The sequence below is a fragment of the Castor canadensis genome, chromosome 2, assembly GCF_047511655.1.
Source record: "Castor canadensis chromosome 2, mCasCan1.hap1v2, whole genome shotgun sequence".
Taxonomy (NCBI): domain Eukaryota; kingdom Metazoa; phylum Chordata; class Mammalia; order Rodentia; family Castoridae; genus Castor; species Castor canadensis.
Genome location: NC_133387.1, coordinates 65,755,472 through 65,771,640, shown reverse-complemented (window position 1 = coordinate 65,771,640; position 16,169 = coordinate 65,755,472). Strand labels below are relative to the sequence as shown.

Genomic DNA, 16,169 nt, shown 5'->3' with positions numbered 1-16,169 from the left:
TGTATTAGGTATAATAAGTAGTCTGGAGATGATTTAAAGTGTACGGGATGATGTGTATAAGTTTTGTGCAAATACCATATGATTCTATAAGGGATATGAGCAGCCTCAGATTTTGGTACCTATGAGTGTCCTTGATCTTCCTAAAGATCAGCTATAATTGAAAATTCCAAATACAGAATCTTTAAGGGTAATCACAAAGTTTATAAATATTGTTTACAAATATAACCTGATAACACAATTTAATGTTTCTGGCTCTTTCCTTGATAGAGAAATTTTAAAAATTGTCTTGCTGATTAAATAAACAAGTAGCTTGATGATTAAATTGATTATAATATATAGATTTAATTAAATGTAAACCTTATTTAAAAATTTTATTTGTTCTTAACGTTGAATTTAGATTATTGAAGGTAATCTATAATGTCCTTATTTCTCATGTTTGTACTTTGCAGGTTGAAGTGCTCTTTTTAAAAAATTGATTTATTTTCCAGAATAATTAATTTCTCAAAATTTCACTAGGTGGCAGCAGAAGCATAAAAATAAAAATCATGATTTTTTTTTGAAAGAACTTAAGGGTATTTTTGACATTTTTAAGAAACTATTAAAAACATAGTCACAATACAATTTCTAAATGGTTCAGAAAGACAGCACATGGTGTAAATAGAAAAGCAAAAGGTTATGGCTAGCATGTATTGAGATGCACAAGCATATCAAAATTGCACTGAGCATTTTGTCTAGTGGATATATTTTTGTATAAGAAATACTTAAGAAAATTTACATTTCAGTTACATTTATTATGAATAAATCTGTCCTCAAGATATACGTCAGATTTGTAACCTATTATTTTCTTCATTTAAAGGAAACTTTACATAACAAAGATAGATAATAGTCTCAATGTTCTCAACACTGAATTTAAATAGAAAATTGTATCTACATTAATTGTGTTCTTAAAGTTAATAGTCAATTTTGCTACATCAATAGATAGAGCAGTAATGCTTTGAAATTCAGGTAGTTTTTAATTAAACTTAATGATTTTATTAGTAGCTTTCTACATATACTCTGTAAGTTTTTTGTTTATTTCTGCTGTTGCAATGATTCTGAAGTGGACAGAAAAAGGTGATATTTATTGTAAGCAGTTACGCCTTACAATAGGTCAGAGAGATTAAATGAATTTCACAATATGCTGCAGGTAAGTCTCTGAGAACTTAAGCCCAGGGAAGTAAGTAGAGACTGTTTATAAACAACATAAAAAGAGCATTACATCACATGTGATTGTACTCCTCAGGTGCCCCAAAATTACCTTTGTGGGGGAACCAAAGAAGGCTATACTCTCTCAACACATCACCTTGCTGTTAGTACTTTTCATAGTGTACTCTAGATTGGTAGAGCATTTCAGTTGTTACACAAGAACTCTTCAGACATTTTATCCTCTAGGGAAAAAAAGAAAACAGCTTCAAATAATGGGAGGTTTGTGATGAACAGTGTCACCAGTCTTTATGGTTGCAGCAGTGCCAGTAATGTAATTAAGAAACACCTAGGATCAAAAATATATTTTTATCTGTAAGGAATTAAATTCTTTTCAGTCTTGAAATTGAAGCTGTTTATCTTTTTATCATCTTTTCTCATTAACACTTAGAAATTAAAATGATTTATTTATTTAAAACACTGCGTAAATTAATTTGCCTATGTTCATTTAAGAAGTCATTTAGGAACTTGGTCATTCCCACTGAGGATACAAAGGATGGAGGAGTGCATAAGAATAGATGCAATTATCCCTAAGGAGTTGACCTTTACTTTTGCTTGGTCAACCCAAGAAAATCAAATAACATATATGCTATGTTCAAGAACAAAATCTGGCAGGAATCACATCTAAAAGATTATTTCTCTTACTTGGCCATGTGTTTTTTTCTTCCTGCTGACCTTTTCTATTTTCCTTCTGTATCCTTTTGTTCATCTATCAAAAATGTACTCTTGCCCATAGGAATCACAATTTGTGTTGAACCTACACACTAATTTTTTAAGTGAACTACAAAAATGACAACTGTATTGGAAGTGCTTATTTGATATGAACACTAGGTGGCAGTATTGTTGCATGCTAACTTTAAGATGGAGGAAAAACTTGTTAACTTTGTCCTTAATATTTAGAGAAAGTGTTTAAATTTGATGCAGTGGTTTGTTTGAATAAAAGTAGAATTGCCTGAATATATCTAATAATGTATGTGTTTGTCTATTTGTTTATGTACTTTCATGACAATGTAAATAAGATTGGGAAGAAATTGAATTAAATGAATATTTTCTACCAGAAAGTAAATTGTTTTAACTAGTTGTGATGTGTCTCTGTTCTTTTACTCTATATATGCAAGTATTTTAAAGATTTATTTTGTTGTAGTATGTTATTTTTGTAGCGTAATTTTAAGACTCATAATTAAATTTTTTTCACATATACCCAAATTGATCATATATGATGCATACATTCAAAATTATCTTGAAGCAAAAGCATGTTTCTATGGCATTTAATTTAAATCTATTCTATAATTAAGGTATAAAAATAATATTTTAAGGAAGCTTAAAACAATGTATGCACCTATGAATAAATGAATAAAGAAAAACAGTTTTTAAAAAACTTATTGAAAGTTCAGTTGACAATAATAAACATATTCATGATAGCAATGTTAGTTATGTTATACCTGAACATCATGGGTAACAAAACATTGATTCTGGAGTTTTGTTATTTTCTCCTTCCCTTCTTCTCACATTAATAGAATGGATAAACTATACCACTTATATACAGTAAATGGGTAAAGTTTATCTGTATTACCTTCAGGTTTTTAATTTGATCAGATTAAGACTTTGAGGACCATCTTTAAAAGACATAATATTGAGGTATCTTTTTTCCAGAAGTATATTAATGCCAGGTTATGCTTTCTATATTGTTTTTTTCCTTGAGGAAAAAATTACTTATTTATAGATTTTTTGAATACTCTGTTTCCTTCTTCAGATAGTTTTGGATCTTTTCTTACTTATCCTTGCCGTCATTTTGGTACATGAAGTCAACAGGAATAGAAGTACATTTCCTTAAGGCTGTCAGATATATCATTTATTTTAAAATTTTAAACCATATTGCTTTATTTTTTTCTCAAAGGATAGACTTACGGAAGAGTTTATTTCTAAAAACAATGGTACAGATTTCTAAAGTGACTTTTAAAAGGAAAATTTTTAAAAGAAATAGGGACATTTAATTACATATATGTTTATATTACATCGTTGATCTTATTTGATCAATTAACACTTTAAAGAATAATTTTTTAAGCTAATTCACTATAATTTTACCACTTAGCCCTTTAAAACAATCATTATTTTATTGCCATATTATAAAAATGTATTGTGAATTACTATTAAGAAACAGCTGAAAGGCGAGGAAAACTTTTAAAAAACAGTTATGTACTGTATTGATAACTGAATTTTTCAGTAATTAACATATAATTTCTGAGTAGCTTCACATTTATTTGTACAGAATTTAATAAGAAAAGTTACAATTGAAGTGTCCCATTAGTTTATTTTTATTTGTAGGAGCATGAATAAAAAAGCATTTGGAGTATAGTTTAATGTAAAAATGTGTTTTTTAAAAATACACATTTCCATTTCTACTTCCTCTGCTTTTGAACTCACATTAAACTATATATTAGGATATATTTGCATTTATTTGTTGCATCAGTTTAATTTTGTCAGGAGTTAACTTAATCTTTTCTCACAGAGTATGCATTAATTACAGTAATATGTAGGTAACCTGAAGCTTCTATTCAGTTCAGTGTTGGTTTATGAGCTAAATAGGATATATATTTTCAGAAAGAGTGATAATTTAGTCATTTTATCTATGAGTGTTTTTCAGACAAACTGCATCTGTAATTCAACATAGCTATAGAAAGATGTTTTTGCTATACTTGTTAGGGTAGCTAACATTTTATTCAACCAAAGCCAGAGTTTTGGCATTTTACTTAAAATATAGGTAGGTATGTAGTACATTTGTTTATTTTTTAGTTTTTTTGAAGACGGGATTTTGTTAATTTGTAATTCTAAGCCATTTAAAAATAAAAATCTAATTCAAGCTTCAAATTCAACGTCAGTATGTATCTTTTTTTTCCTAGTTAGAATTTTTGCATAAAACTTCATTTAACAATTATTTTAAGTGTCTACTACATTCCCAACACCATATTGGATAAAGAAAATACAAAAAAGAAGAAAACATGTCTGTTGCTTTCATAGCAATTCTTTTGTGTGATGCAATTTCAATTCCAGCTTATGTTAGAATTCGTGATAGATGTGTATATTTCGAGGTCAGGCCCATGCTAGGTAAGTGAATACTAATTATGTATTACTTGAATAACTAGGGTGAATAAATAAAAACAAGATTTACGTTAGTAGTTCCCAATATTTAGTAACTTGGATACTTAAGTGTCTTACCAAGTGATAAGTCTGTTTGTTGAGTGTTTCCCTCTGACATGCCCTGAATAGAGTGTTGGAAACAGTGATTGAGATTGATAATGTATCAGAACTAAATTTTGTTAATTCCAAGTTAAACTTAATTATGGCTTTATCAAATAATCTCAGTTAATACTTTGAACTTATTAATTTATAGATATATAAGTAGTGTATTGTATGTGGCCTATTATAAGCTGAATACCATTCCTTAAAATTTTATATTGCTATATTTGAAGTAATTTATAATGAAAAATTATGCTCATTTTGATAGTTTTCTTGTATATACAATATCTCAAACTGCCTTTATAGATTTTTTTAACCAAAAGCACTTTAACCAATGAATTGATTGTATAAAGACTTTACTTCTGAAAATTAATTTACATATTACATGGAATTGTTAGTATTTCTACAAAAAGTATTACATTTATTAAGTGCTAGTAGTCATTTAACATTAGAAATCAGTTGATTAAAAAATGCTATCTAATACATATATTGATTAGGTTAGAATTTGAATCTTACAAACATAACCTCCTATGACCTAGCTATAAGATATTCATATAAAGTGATTTGAGTCTGTGCATTATCTTTACAGACCTTAAACTTGGTCACCCAAAAGGATAGTTTTCCTTGAATCTTGAGTTACTAGAGTATTAGAAATGTGAAGAGCTATTTCTTTGTAATTTCTCTGCTTCATTTGTCTTGTACCAGCATTCCAGTGTCTCAGTAATATCCGGCTGAAATACTTGATGCTATTCAGGTAAATTATGTAAATCACAGAAAATATCTTAAATGCTAACATTTTCTAATAATCAAGCTGTGTTTTTTCCCTAACCACAACTGAGATTGTGAGGCATTTCATTCCAAACATGGTGAAGGAGCCTTACTTAATGTGTACTTCGCTGATGAATAGGTCAGCAGGGATGCTGTTTGAAAGAGACAGGCTCTTCTCTAGCAGCTAAGAGCATCACTGCCATGATGCTCAGCCTCCACTGGTGCAGTAAATGAGATTCTCAAATCTCCTGCTACCCCTAGTGTGGATGTATTACTCTCCTGTCATCACACCACTCTGCAGTAGGTGCCTATTTCAGAAGATTTTTTAAAAACTGTTTTGGGATGATTCATAACTGAAAAGAGTAACATTGATCTGTGATTTTCACTAGCTGCACTATTGTTTGTAAGGAGTACTAATATAACTCATTACCAAAGATAATAAAAAAAGCACAGTATATTTTGCTCTTTTGCCCCAGAGTAAAAGGTTTTTTCTTATTCTCATTGGTAAAAGAACATTGTTGCCTTTTACTCCTCTCTTGTTTTCCCTAAATCTGGTGTTGAATTTCTTCACTGTAAACATTTTGTCTTTGTGAATATATCAGTCTAAGAGTAGGCATTTTTTACTGAACCCTAGTAAAATGGAACCATGGCTTCAGGGTAACATGTAAAATATTGCCTAAGGGATTAAAAAGATAGTATAAATTATGCTCTCTACTTTTGTATAACACAATACATTGGTACCTTATTTTTGTAGGCAATATTTTATAACCACCTTTCTCAAAGCTTCATATTGTTTCCAATAAATATGTCAAATGTATATCCATTATTCACATTTTGGGAGAAAAATATATTCAACACCAGTAAATTTTAGTTGACTTCAAACATTTTTGGCTGAAAGCACAGTTTGTATGGATATTTGTTTGCAAATGCATATTTAAGAGATTCCACATTATTACTGTAGTGAGTATATCAGCAAGTTCATACATTGGATAGAGATTTAGACTAGATTGTTTTAATGAGAAAAGGAGTTTTAATAAGAAAGATTACAGGATAAATGATTTAGAATTCCCATTACAGAAATGTGTACTATATTAAAAATACTTCTGTATAAAGTTGGTAAAAGAAATGCTAATGCCTACAGGAGTTTCCCATGACAGCTTGTCAACACACTAGGTGGAGTTCTTCGGAGGAGACTGGCCATGTTTCCATTTCACTCAAAGGAATACTGAACCTACCATTCATAGATAAACTACTGTAGAAAAATTTTGTCCTTTCCCCTAGATGAGAAATTAGGGTTCTTGGTCTCAAGCCACCTTTAGAACCTGATGGCTCACCTTCAGGCACCCTGAATAGCAGTAGAGAGTTGAATTCTTAGAGCAGAAGGCACTCATGCCCCGAGAGCTCAGAATAAGAAAGGGAACTAGGTTCATCCAGAACTGTCTTACCTGTTCTGGTATCAGATGCTGCATATGTGTTGATGGTTTTTGAAATCTATATTTCTATCCTTTATTCTATAGTTCTCCATCCAAATTGCCAACTAAACCTGAAATTTACCTGAATGCCTGATATATTCTATCATACACTGTAGGATAAGCCAAATCATTCCCTAAAATTTTTCAATGGGATTTGGGTCTTAGATTTTAAAACTAGTGATTTGTTCATTCATCCTTTACTAAATATATACTGTGTTATGTGTACATTGTTAGGGGCTTGGAAAACAAAAAGATAATATGCATTTTTTAGTTTTTAGTTTAGCTAAATGGAGAAACTATCTCAGTTCTTTTTCTCCCCTTCATTTAAAGTTTATTAACAAGTGCAGTCTGCTTTTCCTCCTAAATATTGAACATATTCCTTTATTTCCATCTGAACCGCAATTGCCTTGAAACCATAGCTTCATTATTTCTTAGAGTATAGCTCCAATTTCCTGTCTGCTCTCCGTGACCAGACACTTTCTATAAGGCTGATCAGCATAAACCTTAAAAATAAATTTGATGTTTTTTTTTTTTTAACTCACTTTGTCATTTAATAAGTTACATATCTACAGAACCAGGCCTACATTCCATAGCCTTTCTTCTAAGGTCCTTTTGACTTTCTGCCCTTCCCTTCATTTGCCCTACACACCATTCACCATAAGCCTGTTCCTCTCTGAAACCAGCTAATTGTGCTTGATTTTGTACTGTAGGTATTTTCCTCCTACTACTGTTGGACACTTTTATGCTTTATGGTCCCCCAAATGCTATTTCTCAATGAATCCACAGTTTTTCTCCATTGCAATTCATTCCCTTCTCTTTAATCAGATAATTGTGTTTACTCATATCACTAGCAGAGCACTCATACCATGTCATTACCATATTATTTTATATTTCTCACTGTCCTGAATTCTTTGAAGATATGGGCCTTTTCTTTTTGTATGTCATGAACAGTGTTGCAAACTTAAAATTTACTCATTGAATGAATGTTATCCCATTCTTCTGATGCACATAGGGTCTTCCTGGCTAAAGGTTTATGGTCATTTGTGTGGTGAAAGGTTCCAGAGATTAGAGGCACTACCTTTAATTCCTCTGTGTATAAAAATACATGCTGCTTTTTGTTTATCTGTGCCTATTTGAAGACTTAACAACCTGTCCTTTTTTGGAGTGCAGAGAGTAAAAACTCATGATGATGATTTTAGGTTGAACTGCTTTTGACAGTATTTACCTGTCTCTTCCATGTGCTGTATTCACCTCCTCTTCTTTGTGTGTGTAAAAATGTCATTGAATAGTTGATATATGCAGTGAACCATCATATCTTTCGATATCAGATCAAATGTAGGAGCTTGTTGGGTTGTGTGGAACTCATACACTGACATTCATATGCTAAGTTTGTTTATTTAACTAGCATGGTTTTGATCATAAAGCTTCTTCAGGACAACCGGAATAGGATATTTCATAAATCATTTGACAGTATACCAACCTATGAAAGTATAAAAATAATGAGCATGTTAAAAATTAATTACAGTTGTAAATTGATTTCCTTTTGTTGGCAGAAAGAACAGTTTATTAACCCAGGAACAGGTTCACACTGTTTTTACATCAAGCATTTCCAGCTGAAGCTTGTTAGTGACTGCCTCTCAGATTAAGAAAAAAAATCCTCACTGTGGTACATGAACTCCTATTGTTAAGACATAAATAATCAGCTCATCCCCTACATGGATGTGAACAAAGAACATAATAATACCCAGAGCAAAGATTAAGCAAATACTGCACAACCCCATTGAAGATGTAAATCTAAAAATATTGTGTATGTAAGGAGATCATCAATTTTTAATTTTCTTTGTGAATGTCTCAGTTGTAACATAGGAGCTAGTTAAGGGGAAAAACATACTTTTTTTGAGTCAGATTATTTTAAGCTAAGGTAAATAAAATATAGACAGTGTCAAAATGCTGCTAATGTATGAAAGTTAGGGAAATTCTGTTCTTTTGATAGCAAGATACTTCCATTTGTAGGAATTTTGTTTATTCTTAAGCTGAGGAGAAAAAAACCCAGAATTTTTATTTTGAGGAAAAACAGTGGAAACATATGACTGAAAACTTAAATGTAAAATTATTGACTTTTAGTACAGTTTTAAAAAGTTATTCTGTATTTTCTAGCATGAAATAGAAATCCTGACTTTGAAAAAGAAAATCCACTCCCTAGGCTACTTTTCAATTCATTTTAATTTCATTCATTTGACTTTGAGCTTGACAAAATAGATAAGAAAAGCAGCTGTGGAAAACATTATATTCTCCCCTAAAATCCAGACATTATTAGCAAATTCATAGGTTATAGAAATCCAGAAAAGGAATAATAATGTATCCACAAATTATTTACTTATTTAGATTACTAAATTGTTTTTCCTTGAAAGTGATTCCAGTGTTTCAGGAAAGACCTTTCTATTACATTTGCTTGTTAAAGATTTTAACGTTTATTCTAATTTTTAGTACATTTGACTACTATAATTTTTTATGTTACTTATTTATATTTATTTGTAGTACTGGAATTTGAACTTAGGACCTTGTACTTACTAGGCAAGTGCTCTATCACTTGAACCATGCTCTTAGCCCAAGCATTATAAATTTTGTATGATTGATTTTTTTTGCAAATGATCTTTAATCCACAAATGTATAAGAAACTTTGGGGATATCGTTTTCAGTATTGTCTAGTCACTTCAGACTTTAACAAAACATGCTTTCTCCCATTTTAAATTTATCTTTTAAAAACAAACCTTAAAAACTGAAACTTTATTTCTGACATAACATACAGTCTGACCTATGGGAAGTCTGCAGGTCAGTAGGTTAAGTGTCTTTCACATTAATGTTTTACCCCGCACCTCAAATGACTGTGCGCACAGAATTGATTGCTTCTTTTTGAGGCTATTCTGTGTTCTGGGGCAGAACATCTGCCCATACTGAAATGCTGCCTTTCCATACTGCTGCAGTCCTACTTCAGGCTTGTCCTGTCATCCTTGCAGTGCCTATTCCTCGGTTTCTCCAGCATGCTTCAGTGCCCTCTTTCAGTGTGGAGTACTATCACAATTGTCATGGTACTCACTTTTCCTTTTCCTGTGAGGTTTTTCTAAATCTGTTCTAACAACGTTATCACTTCTCTGGATCCTGCAGTTTCCTGTTTGGAGTACTTTAAGGAACATACATTTTAGATTAAAATGATATTAAATTCCAGTGCTCTTCTTACCACTATTAGCTCAGTGACTCTGAGCAATTTAACCTCTGACGCTATTTTCTTATCTGGAAAGAAAAAGCTTAGTTATAGTACCCAGTTATGGGGCGATTATTGTGAAGATTGAAGAAATTAAAGTGCCTAGCACAATGTCTGCCTTAGAGCCTAGACAATAATACATTCCATTCCCTATACCTCTAATTTCCCAGGATTGCTAATATTGTTAATTAGTTCCCATAGTTCTCTTTTTTCCTCATTTCTTTAAGTTTGACTTGCTAGTTCCTGAGGGAAGGGTGAGTAGTGATGAAAATGTATGTCATGCTAGGAATTTTGAAAGACAGTAGAAGATAAAATAAAAGTACACAGACCAATACTGAAGTTTTTTTCACAGTGGTAATAGTTTTAGCAAATCACTTTCTAATACTCATCAATACCCAAAGTAAGGCAATGTTTGGCTAAACATTTTTAATATGTTAAATATTCTTAAATATAAGTGTTTAAATGTAAAATTGGTTGTTACAACTCTAAAATGTTTCCTAGGAAACCTCTAGCATAGCATATGTGTTGTATTCTTTTACATTAAATAATTGTGGAGTATTTGTTTGTTATGAGTGACTGGGGACTTGATAATGCCAGCCGTCCCTCTTATGATGTCTGTTTTCTCATCCATTAAATGAGACATTGATTTCCAAAGTTTCCAGTTCTGATGGGCTAGCTCAGAATTTTATTTTGTGATTATTTTTGCATTAGAAATTTTTACTTTTTAATAAATTTAAAATGCAATCGATTTTTATAGCCACCAAACAAAAATTGAACTTTCATCATTTTAAAGAATAGAAATAAAAAGTAAAGATTTAGGAAAATAAAACACTCGGGTTGGAATTTAGTATATTAAACCTGTAAGTTTTGCTATAATCCTCTTCTGCTATAGAAGAAATAATATGATTCATTAGCCTCAGGTTCATGTCGACTTGGTGCGAACCTTTATGGGCTCATAGCATGGAAGCAGTGGTTATAAATTCTTCCTGAGGCTGAACTGCAAGTCATAACTAATCATCTGCCTTTAAGCCAAAGAAATCTAAAACCTATAAACATTTAAAAAGCTATCCAGCTAGAATATTGATAGTAAAATAACATTCTCTGGTTTTTCTCTTTGTGGCTGTGTTTTATCACAAGATTTTTAAAATCCTGATAAGTATGGTTCCAATATGTTTTATTCTTACAAGAAGATTTTTGTAGCTTCATAGATACTTAATATTTTGAAATAAAAGGTAAAAGTTTATGAGGTCTTTCTCTAAACTCACTGTATTTTGAGTACTTTACTAGTATTTTAATTTTTTTAGTTAAGCTTTGTTTTAGGTAATTATAGATTCATCTGTAGTTGTTAAAAAAATAATATGGGCTTTTTCTTCCTGTGAGTTCTTCACTAGTTTCCCTCAGTGGTAACATTTTGCAAAACTATAGTAAAATACCAGAACCAGGAAACTGGCATTAATTCAGTCTACTGATCCTCAGGTCTACATGTATGCATTTCTTTTTTCTTTCTTTCTTTCTTTTTTTCTTTTGTTGTTGTTTGGTTTTGCTTTGTTTTTACAATTTTATTGTGTTTTACTTAATTTTGGTGCTGGGTATTGAACCCAACCCAGGGTCGTGCACATGCTAAGCATGTGCTCTACTGCTGAGCTCTGTCCCCAGCTCAGAATGCTTTCATTTCTGTATCTGGCTCTGCATCTTTGGTTCTGTGAGATTTTATAGGTTTCCATGTCTACCATCACAGTCACAGTCACAAGATCCCTCCTTTTGCACATTTATTGATAACCACACCTCCCTCTCCCTCTCTCTCTCTCTCTCTCTCTCTCTCTCTCTCTCTCTCTCTCTTCCCTTCCTCAGTCTCTGGCAAACTGCTAATTTCCACCTCTATAATTTTGTCATTTCAAGAATTTATATAAACAGAATCATATAGCATTTAGGTATTGGCTTTTATTTTGTCCCCACCCCCTGCCCTTTATCTGTAATGGAACCCAGGACCTTGCATGTGCTTGGTAAGGACTCTAACTTAAACCATACCCTTTTGTTTGTATTTTGTTTTTGAGATAGGGTCTTGCTAATTTTGACAGGACTGGCCTTGAGCTAGAAATCCTCCTGCCTCTGCCTCCCAAGCTGGTATTATAGGAATGCACCACTGTGCCAGGTAGGAATTGGCTTTTTGGATTCAGCATAATTAATTAGTCTGAGATTCATTCAAATGATTTGGATGTATCAATAGTTCATTCTTTCTTATTACTTAGTAGTATTCCACAGTGTGGATGTGCCAAGGTTATTTAATCATTAACCATTGAAGGACATTTGACTTCTTTCCAGTTTTTTTGACCTCTATGAATAAAGCTACTCCGAACATAGATTTACAGGATTTTGTGTGAATGTACACTTCTCTTTGATAAATGCCTGAGAGTGAAATTTCTGAGTAATGAGTGAAGTTTGGAAACCTTATTTCCATGTAGGTCCTGTCACTTTTCTGCTTTTCAAATATTTTTCCCCTGAGTATCACATAGTGTTAAAATTTTTAATTACATGTGATTTAGAACACTTATGAGGAGATACTTTATTTACCTATGTATATGCTTTTTCCATTGTTCTTTTTTTTGTTTCCTCTTATGCTCACAATTCCTTCTTTTATCATCTTATTTTAAGAACTTCCCTTAGCCATTTTTTAAAAGGTAGGTCTGTGGGCTGTTGGTGTGGCTCAAGTGGTAAGAGTACCTGCTTTGTAAGTGACTCTTTGCAAGCATGAAGCCTTGAGTTCAAACCCCATTTTTCCCCTCACCCCCAAAAAAGAAATAAAATAAAGGTAGGTCTGTTAATGACAGATTCTTTACTTTTCTCTTGTTTAAAAATGTCTTGGGCTAGGATAGTGACTCAAGTGGTAGAGTGCTTGCCTATCAAGTGTGAGGTCCTGAGTTCAAACCCCATTACCACCAAAAAAAAAGTCTTTATTTCCACTTGACCTGTGAATGATAGTTTAGCCAATTGTTCTTGTTTTGGCAGTACTGTCTTCAATCTAGGGAGGAATGAGCTTTCCCCAGAGCCTTGGGTTGCTGGGTTGTACATTGGGAGGTACTGGGCCTGCTTCAACTTTCTGTTGGTGGGTAAGGAATTTAAGACTCCCTGCCTCAGTGTTGGTTCCTCCAGGCCTGAGTAGGCCATAAGTGGCCCACTATCTTTCCAACTTTCCTAGTCCTTCTTTGGTTGCCTTTTATGTTATTTCCAGGGTTTATAGTTGTACTTTGCAGGAGAGAGCAGTAAATGTGAGTCTATGCCATCATGTCTGGACTGGAAATTCTGTATTTATCATTTTTCCAACCTTCTGTCTAGGCCCTGTGTGAGTATTTGATTACAAAATAAGTTCTGGAGTAATTCAAAGCTCAAATGAATGAGAAGCCTTCTGTAATTAGACATTGCTTTAAAAAAAAAGGTGACACAACACTCAAGTACAGTATATTTTACTACTATTATTTAGAGAGCTTTTCTGGAGCGAATATTAAATCCTCCTAAGATGTTAATTTATTGGGTATAAGACATTCTAATTTATTCTTCTTTGCTGCAACTAGAGACCATATAAATTACTTTCTGCATTTAGGAACCTAACAACAGGAATGAATCTTGTATATCTCTGTTCTCTGAGTGACAGATCTGTCACAGAATCATCTGGGTGGGAAAGACTAATCCCACCTCTTTCTTATGCATGCCAGTGCATACAGACTGAGGTGGAGTTTGATACTTTCACTAACTGTATCAGACTACTTAGGTATCAATGCTAGCCTGCAGATCTTGGTTCATTGTAGTGTCAGGAACATTTAAAGTTGAGGGAGGAAGTGAGTTTTTCTGTAGTCCTAGTCATCTTTGAATGCTTAGAATAAATCCCCAAGACTTTTGTAGATGTGCAATTGGAAATAAAAAATTAAATAATTTAAGTGTTAAGTAATGGAGAAGAAGGTGAAATTTTTTTGTATTATACATGTAAAAAAATTATCAAAGGTTTCATACATGTTTTCCTAAAGGTTGTCATTTAGTATAGTTATGAATTAATAGGTTTGAGATTCCACATGTTGGTCTCATAAATTAATCTTTGTACTTGATTCATTTTAATTTTACTCTGGCAGTATTTTAATAAACTAGGAAGGTACTTTTAAGGTGTCAGTACATTTGCAGACTACTTTATGTATTGCATGTTGTCCTGAACTATATATTTGTATGTTGAGTTTTTAAATAATTGTCATATGATAAGGTCAATGGAATGAAAGACTCTTGAGATGATATTTTTACTACCAAAAATCAAATCCCAATTTAATTATTTTCTTTAGGTTTAGAGTCTTTGTGTATTAGCTTTATCCTACATTAGCTCCTTAGCCTCTCCAAAAATTGAGTGATCATCTTATTATTTTCGAAGTGCCTTTTGCCTGCTACATCTTGAAATGTACTTGTATGCTTTGCACAGTTTATGTGATTGATTTATCCATGGAATCCTCGTAGAACTGAAAGTGACTTCAAGAGACTCTTCCAACATTTTGCCTTTGGACATTTGTTTTGACTAATGTGCTGAAAATAATAAAACTAAGACATCTGAAAACATTTTTGAAATTGTAAATTAACTAGACTAAAGACACTTTGTGGTTTTCTTATAAAAACTGTAGAAGAGTAAATATGTGAGCATATTCGTCACAGAAAAGTAGAAGTTATAAATAATATAAGGAAATGCCACTGGTAAACTAAATTTATGTTTCATTCTATATTAAAAGAAAAAGTACTACATGGCAGAGTGACTCAAGTAGTAGAGCACCTGCCTAGCAAGTCTGAGGTCCTGAGTTCAAACGCCAGTACCACCAAAAAATTTAAAAAAGGAAAGAAAAAGTATAACTGCCTTTAGTATTAAAGGGGATTTGGGGCTGGGTGTGGTGGTTCATACCTGCAATCCTAGCTACTTAGGAGGTAGAGGTTGGGAAGATCTCAGTTCAAGGCCAGCTTGGGCAAAAAGTTAGTCTCCTCTTGGTAAGCCAGGCACGGTGGTGCATGCCTGTGATCCCAGCTATGTAGGACATTACAGGGATAGAGATCACCATCTGAGGCCATCTCTGGGCAAAAGCTCAAGCCCCTACCTGAATGAATGAATGAATGAATGAATGAATAAAGGTCTTGACTATTGAGCATGAGAACACCTGACTAGCAAATAAGAGGTCTTGAATTCAAACCCTAGTGTTGCCTAATAATAGCATATGATTTCCAAAAAGACTATTACTAACCTATTTTAGCAAATTAAACTCTTACAGAAAATGGAAAGGGTTGAAGTTCATACAGTTTTTCACAGGAAACTAAAGGGTTTTTTTAATGTTTTTCCATTCATTAAAACATGCTATTTACATGAGAACATGCCATCAACTTTTAAACTCTTAACTAGCCCTGTTAAATGAGGTTTTTAAACACATCTATAAATTTGTGTATACCAGTTATAAAGTAGTCACATTCTTTGCAGATATTTTTGTGGATTCAGTTATGTCTTTATCATAAGTACTATAAAATGTTTCAAAAAAAGGTATCATGTAATCTCATTAAAAGAATTCCTCATAGAAATATTCTCTCACTTTTAGATTACCTCTTTAGTGACCCTTCAGCTATTAACCCTGGTTGGCCATGAGGATCAGCTTGATGGACCAAAATATAAATGCACAGTTTCATTAGACTTCATCAGAGCTATTGCAAGGTAAGAGTAGAATAATCATTTAATGTAAAGTGTGTTAGATTATATGAATGATACGTTAAATATAAAAATGTTACTTCTAATACAATATCATTAGTTATTTAAACAAGAAATGATCATTTAAGGCCAAGAATGAATATTCTCCACTGTAGAATGAATCCTCTCATCAAATTTACTAGTCATATAAAATTAGAAGCAGGAGCTGATATGATAGATGGCAAAAACCAAGATTCTGAACCATCTTAATATACTGGAATTATACTTCCATAGCAGCAAGTTGGGATTTAACAGATCACTGACTATAAAAAAATTTCAGAACCCTCATACACTGTTGGTGGGAATGTAAACTAGTACAACAACTCTGGAAAAAAATTTGTAGGCTACTTAAAAAGCTAGACATTGATCTACCATTTGATCCAGCAACACCACTCTTGGGGATATACCCAAAAGACTGTGACACAGGTTATTCCAGAGG

General features: G+C 32.5%; 1 protein-coding gene across 3 annotated transcripts in view; it reads left to right on the top strand.

The window, feature by feature from the left end:
- Orc5 (origin recognition complex subunit 5) overlaps positions 1-16,169 on the top strand; it is a 66,291-nt gene that overhangs the window by 40,189 nt on the left and 9,933 nt on the right. For 2 of the 3 annotated variants that reach the window (XM_020153286.2, XM_020153285.2), the window contains one exon: positions 15,585-15,697. In XM_020153286.2, coding sequence (XP_020008875.1) covers positions 15,585-15,697 — 113 coding nt within the window. Of the gene's footprint in view, positions 1-5,184; positions 5,234-15,584; positions 15,698-16,169 lie in introns of those variants that run through there. The other variant, XM_074064927.1, reaches the window with a different exon arrangement.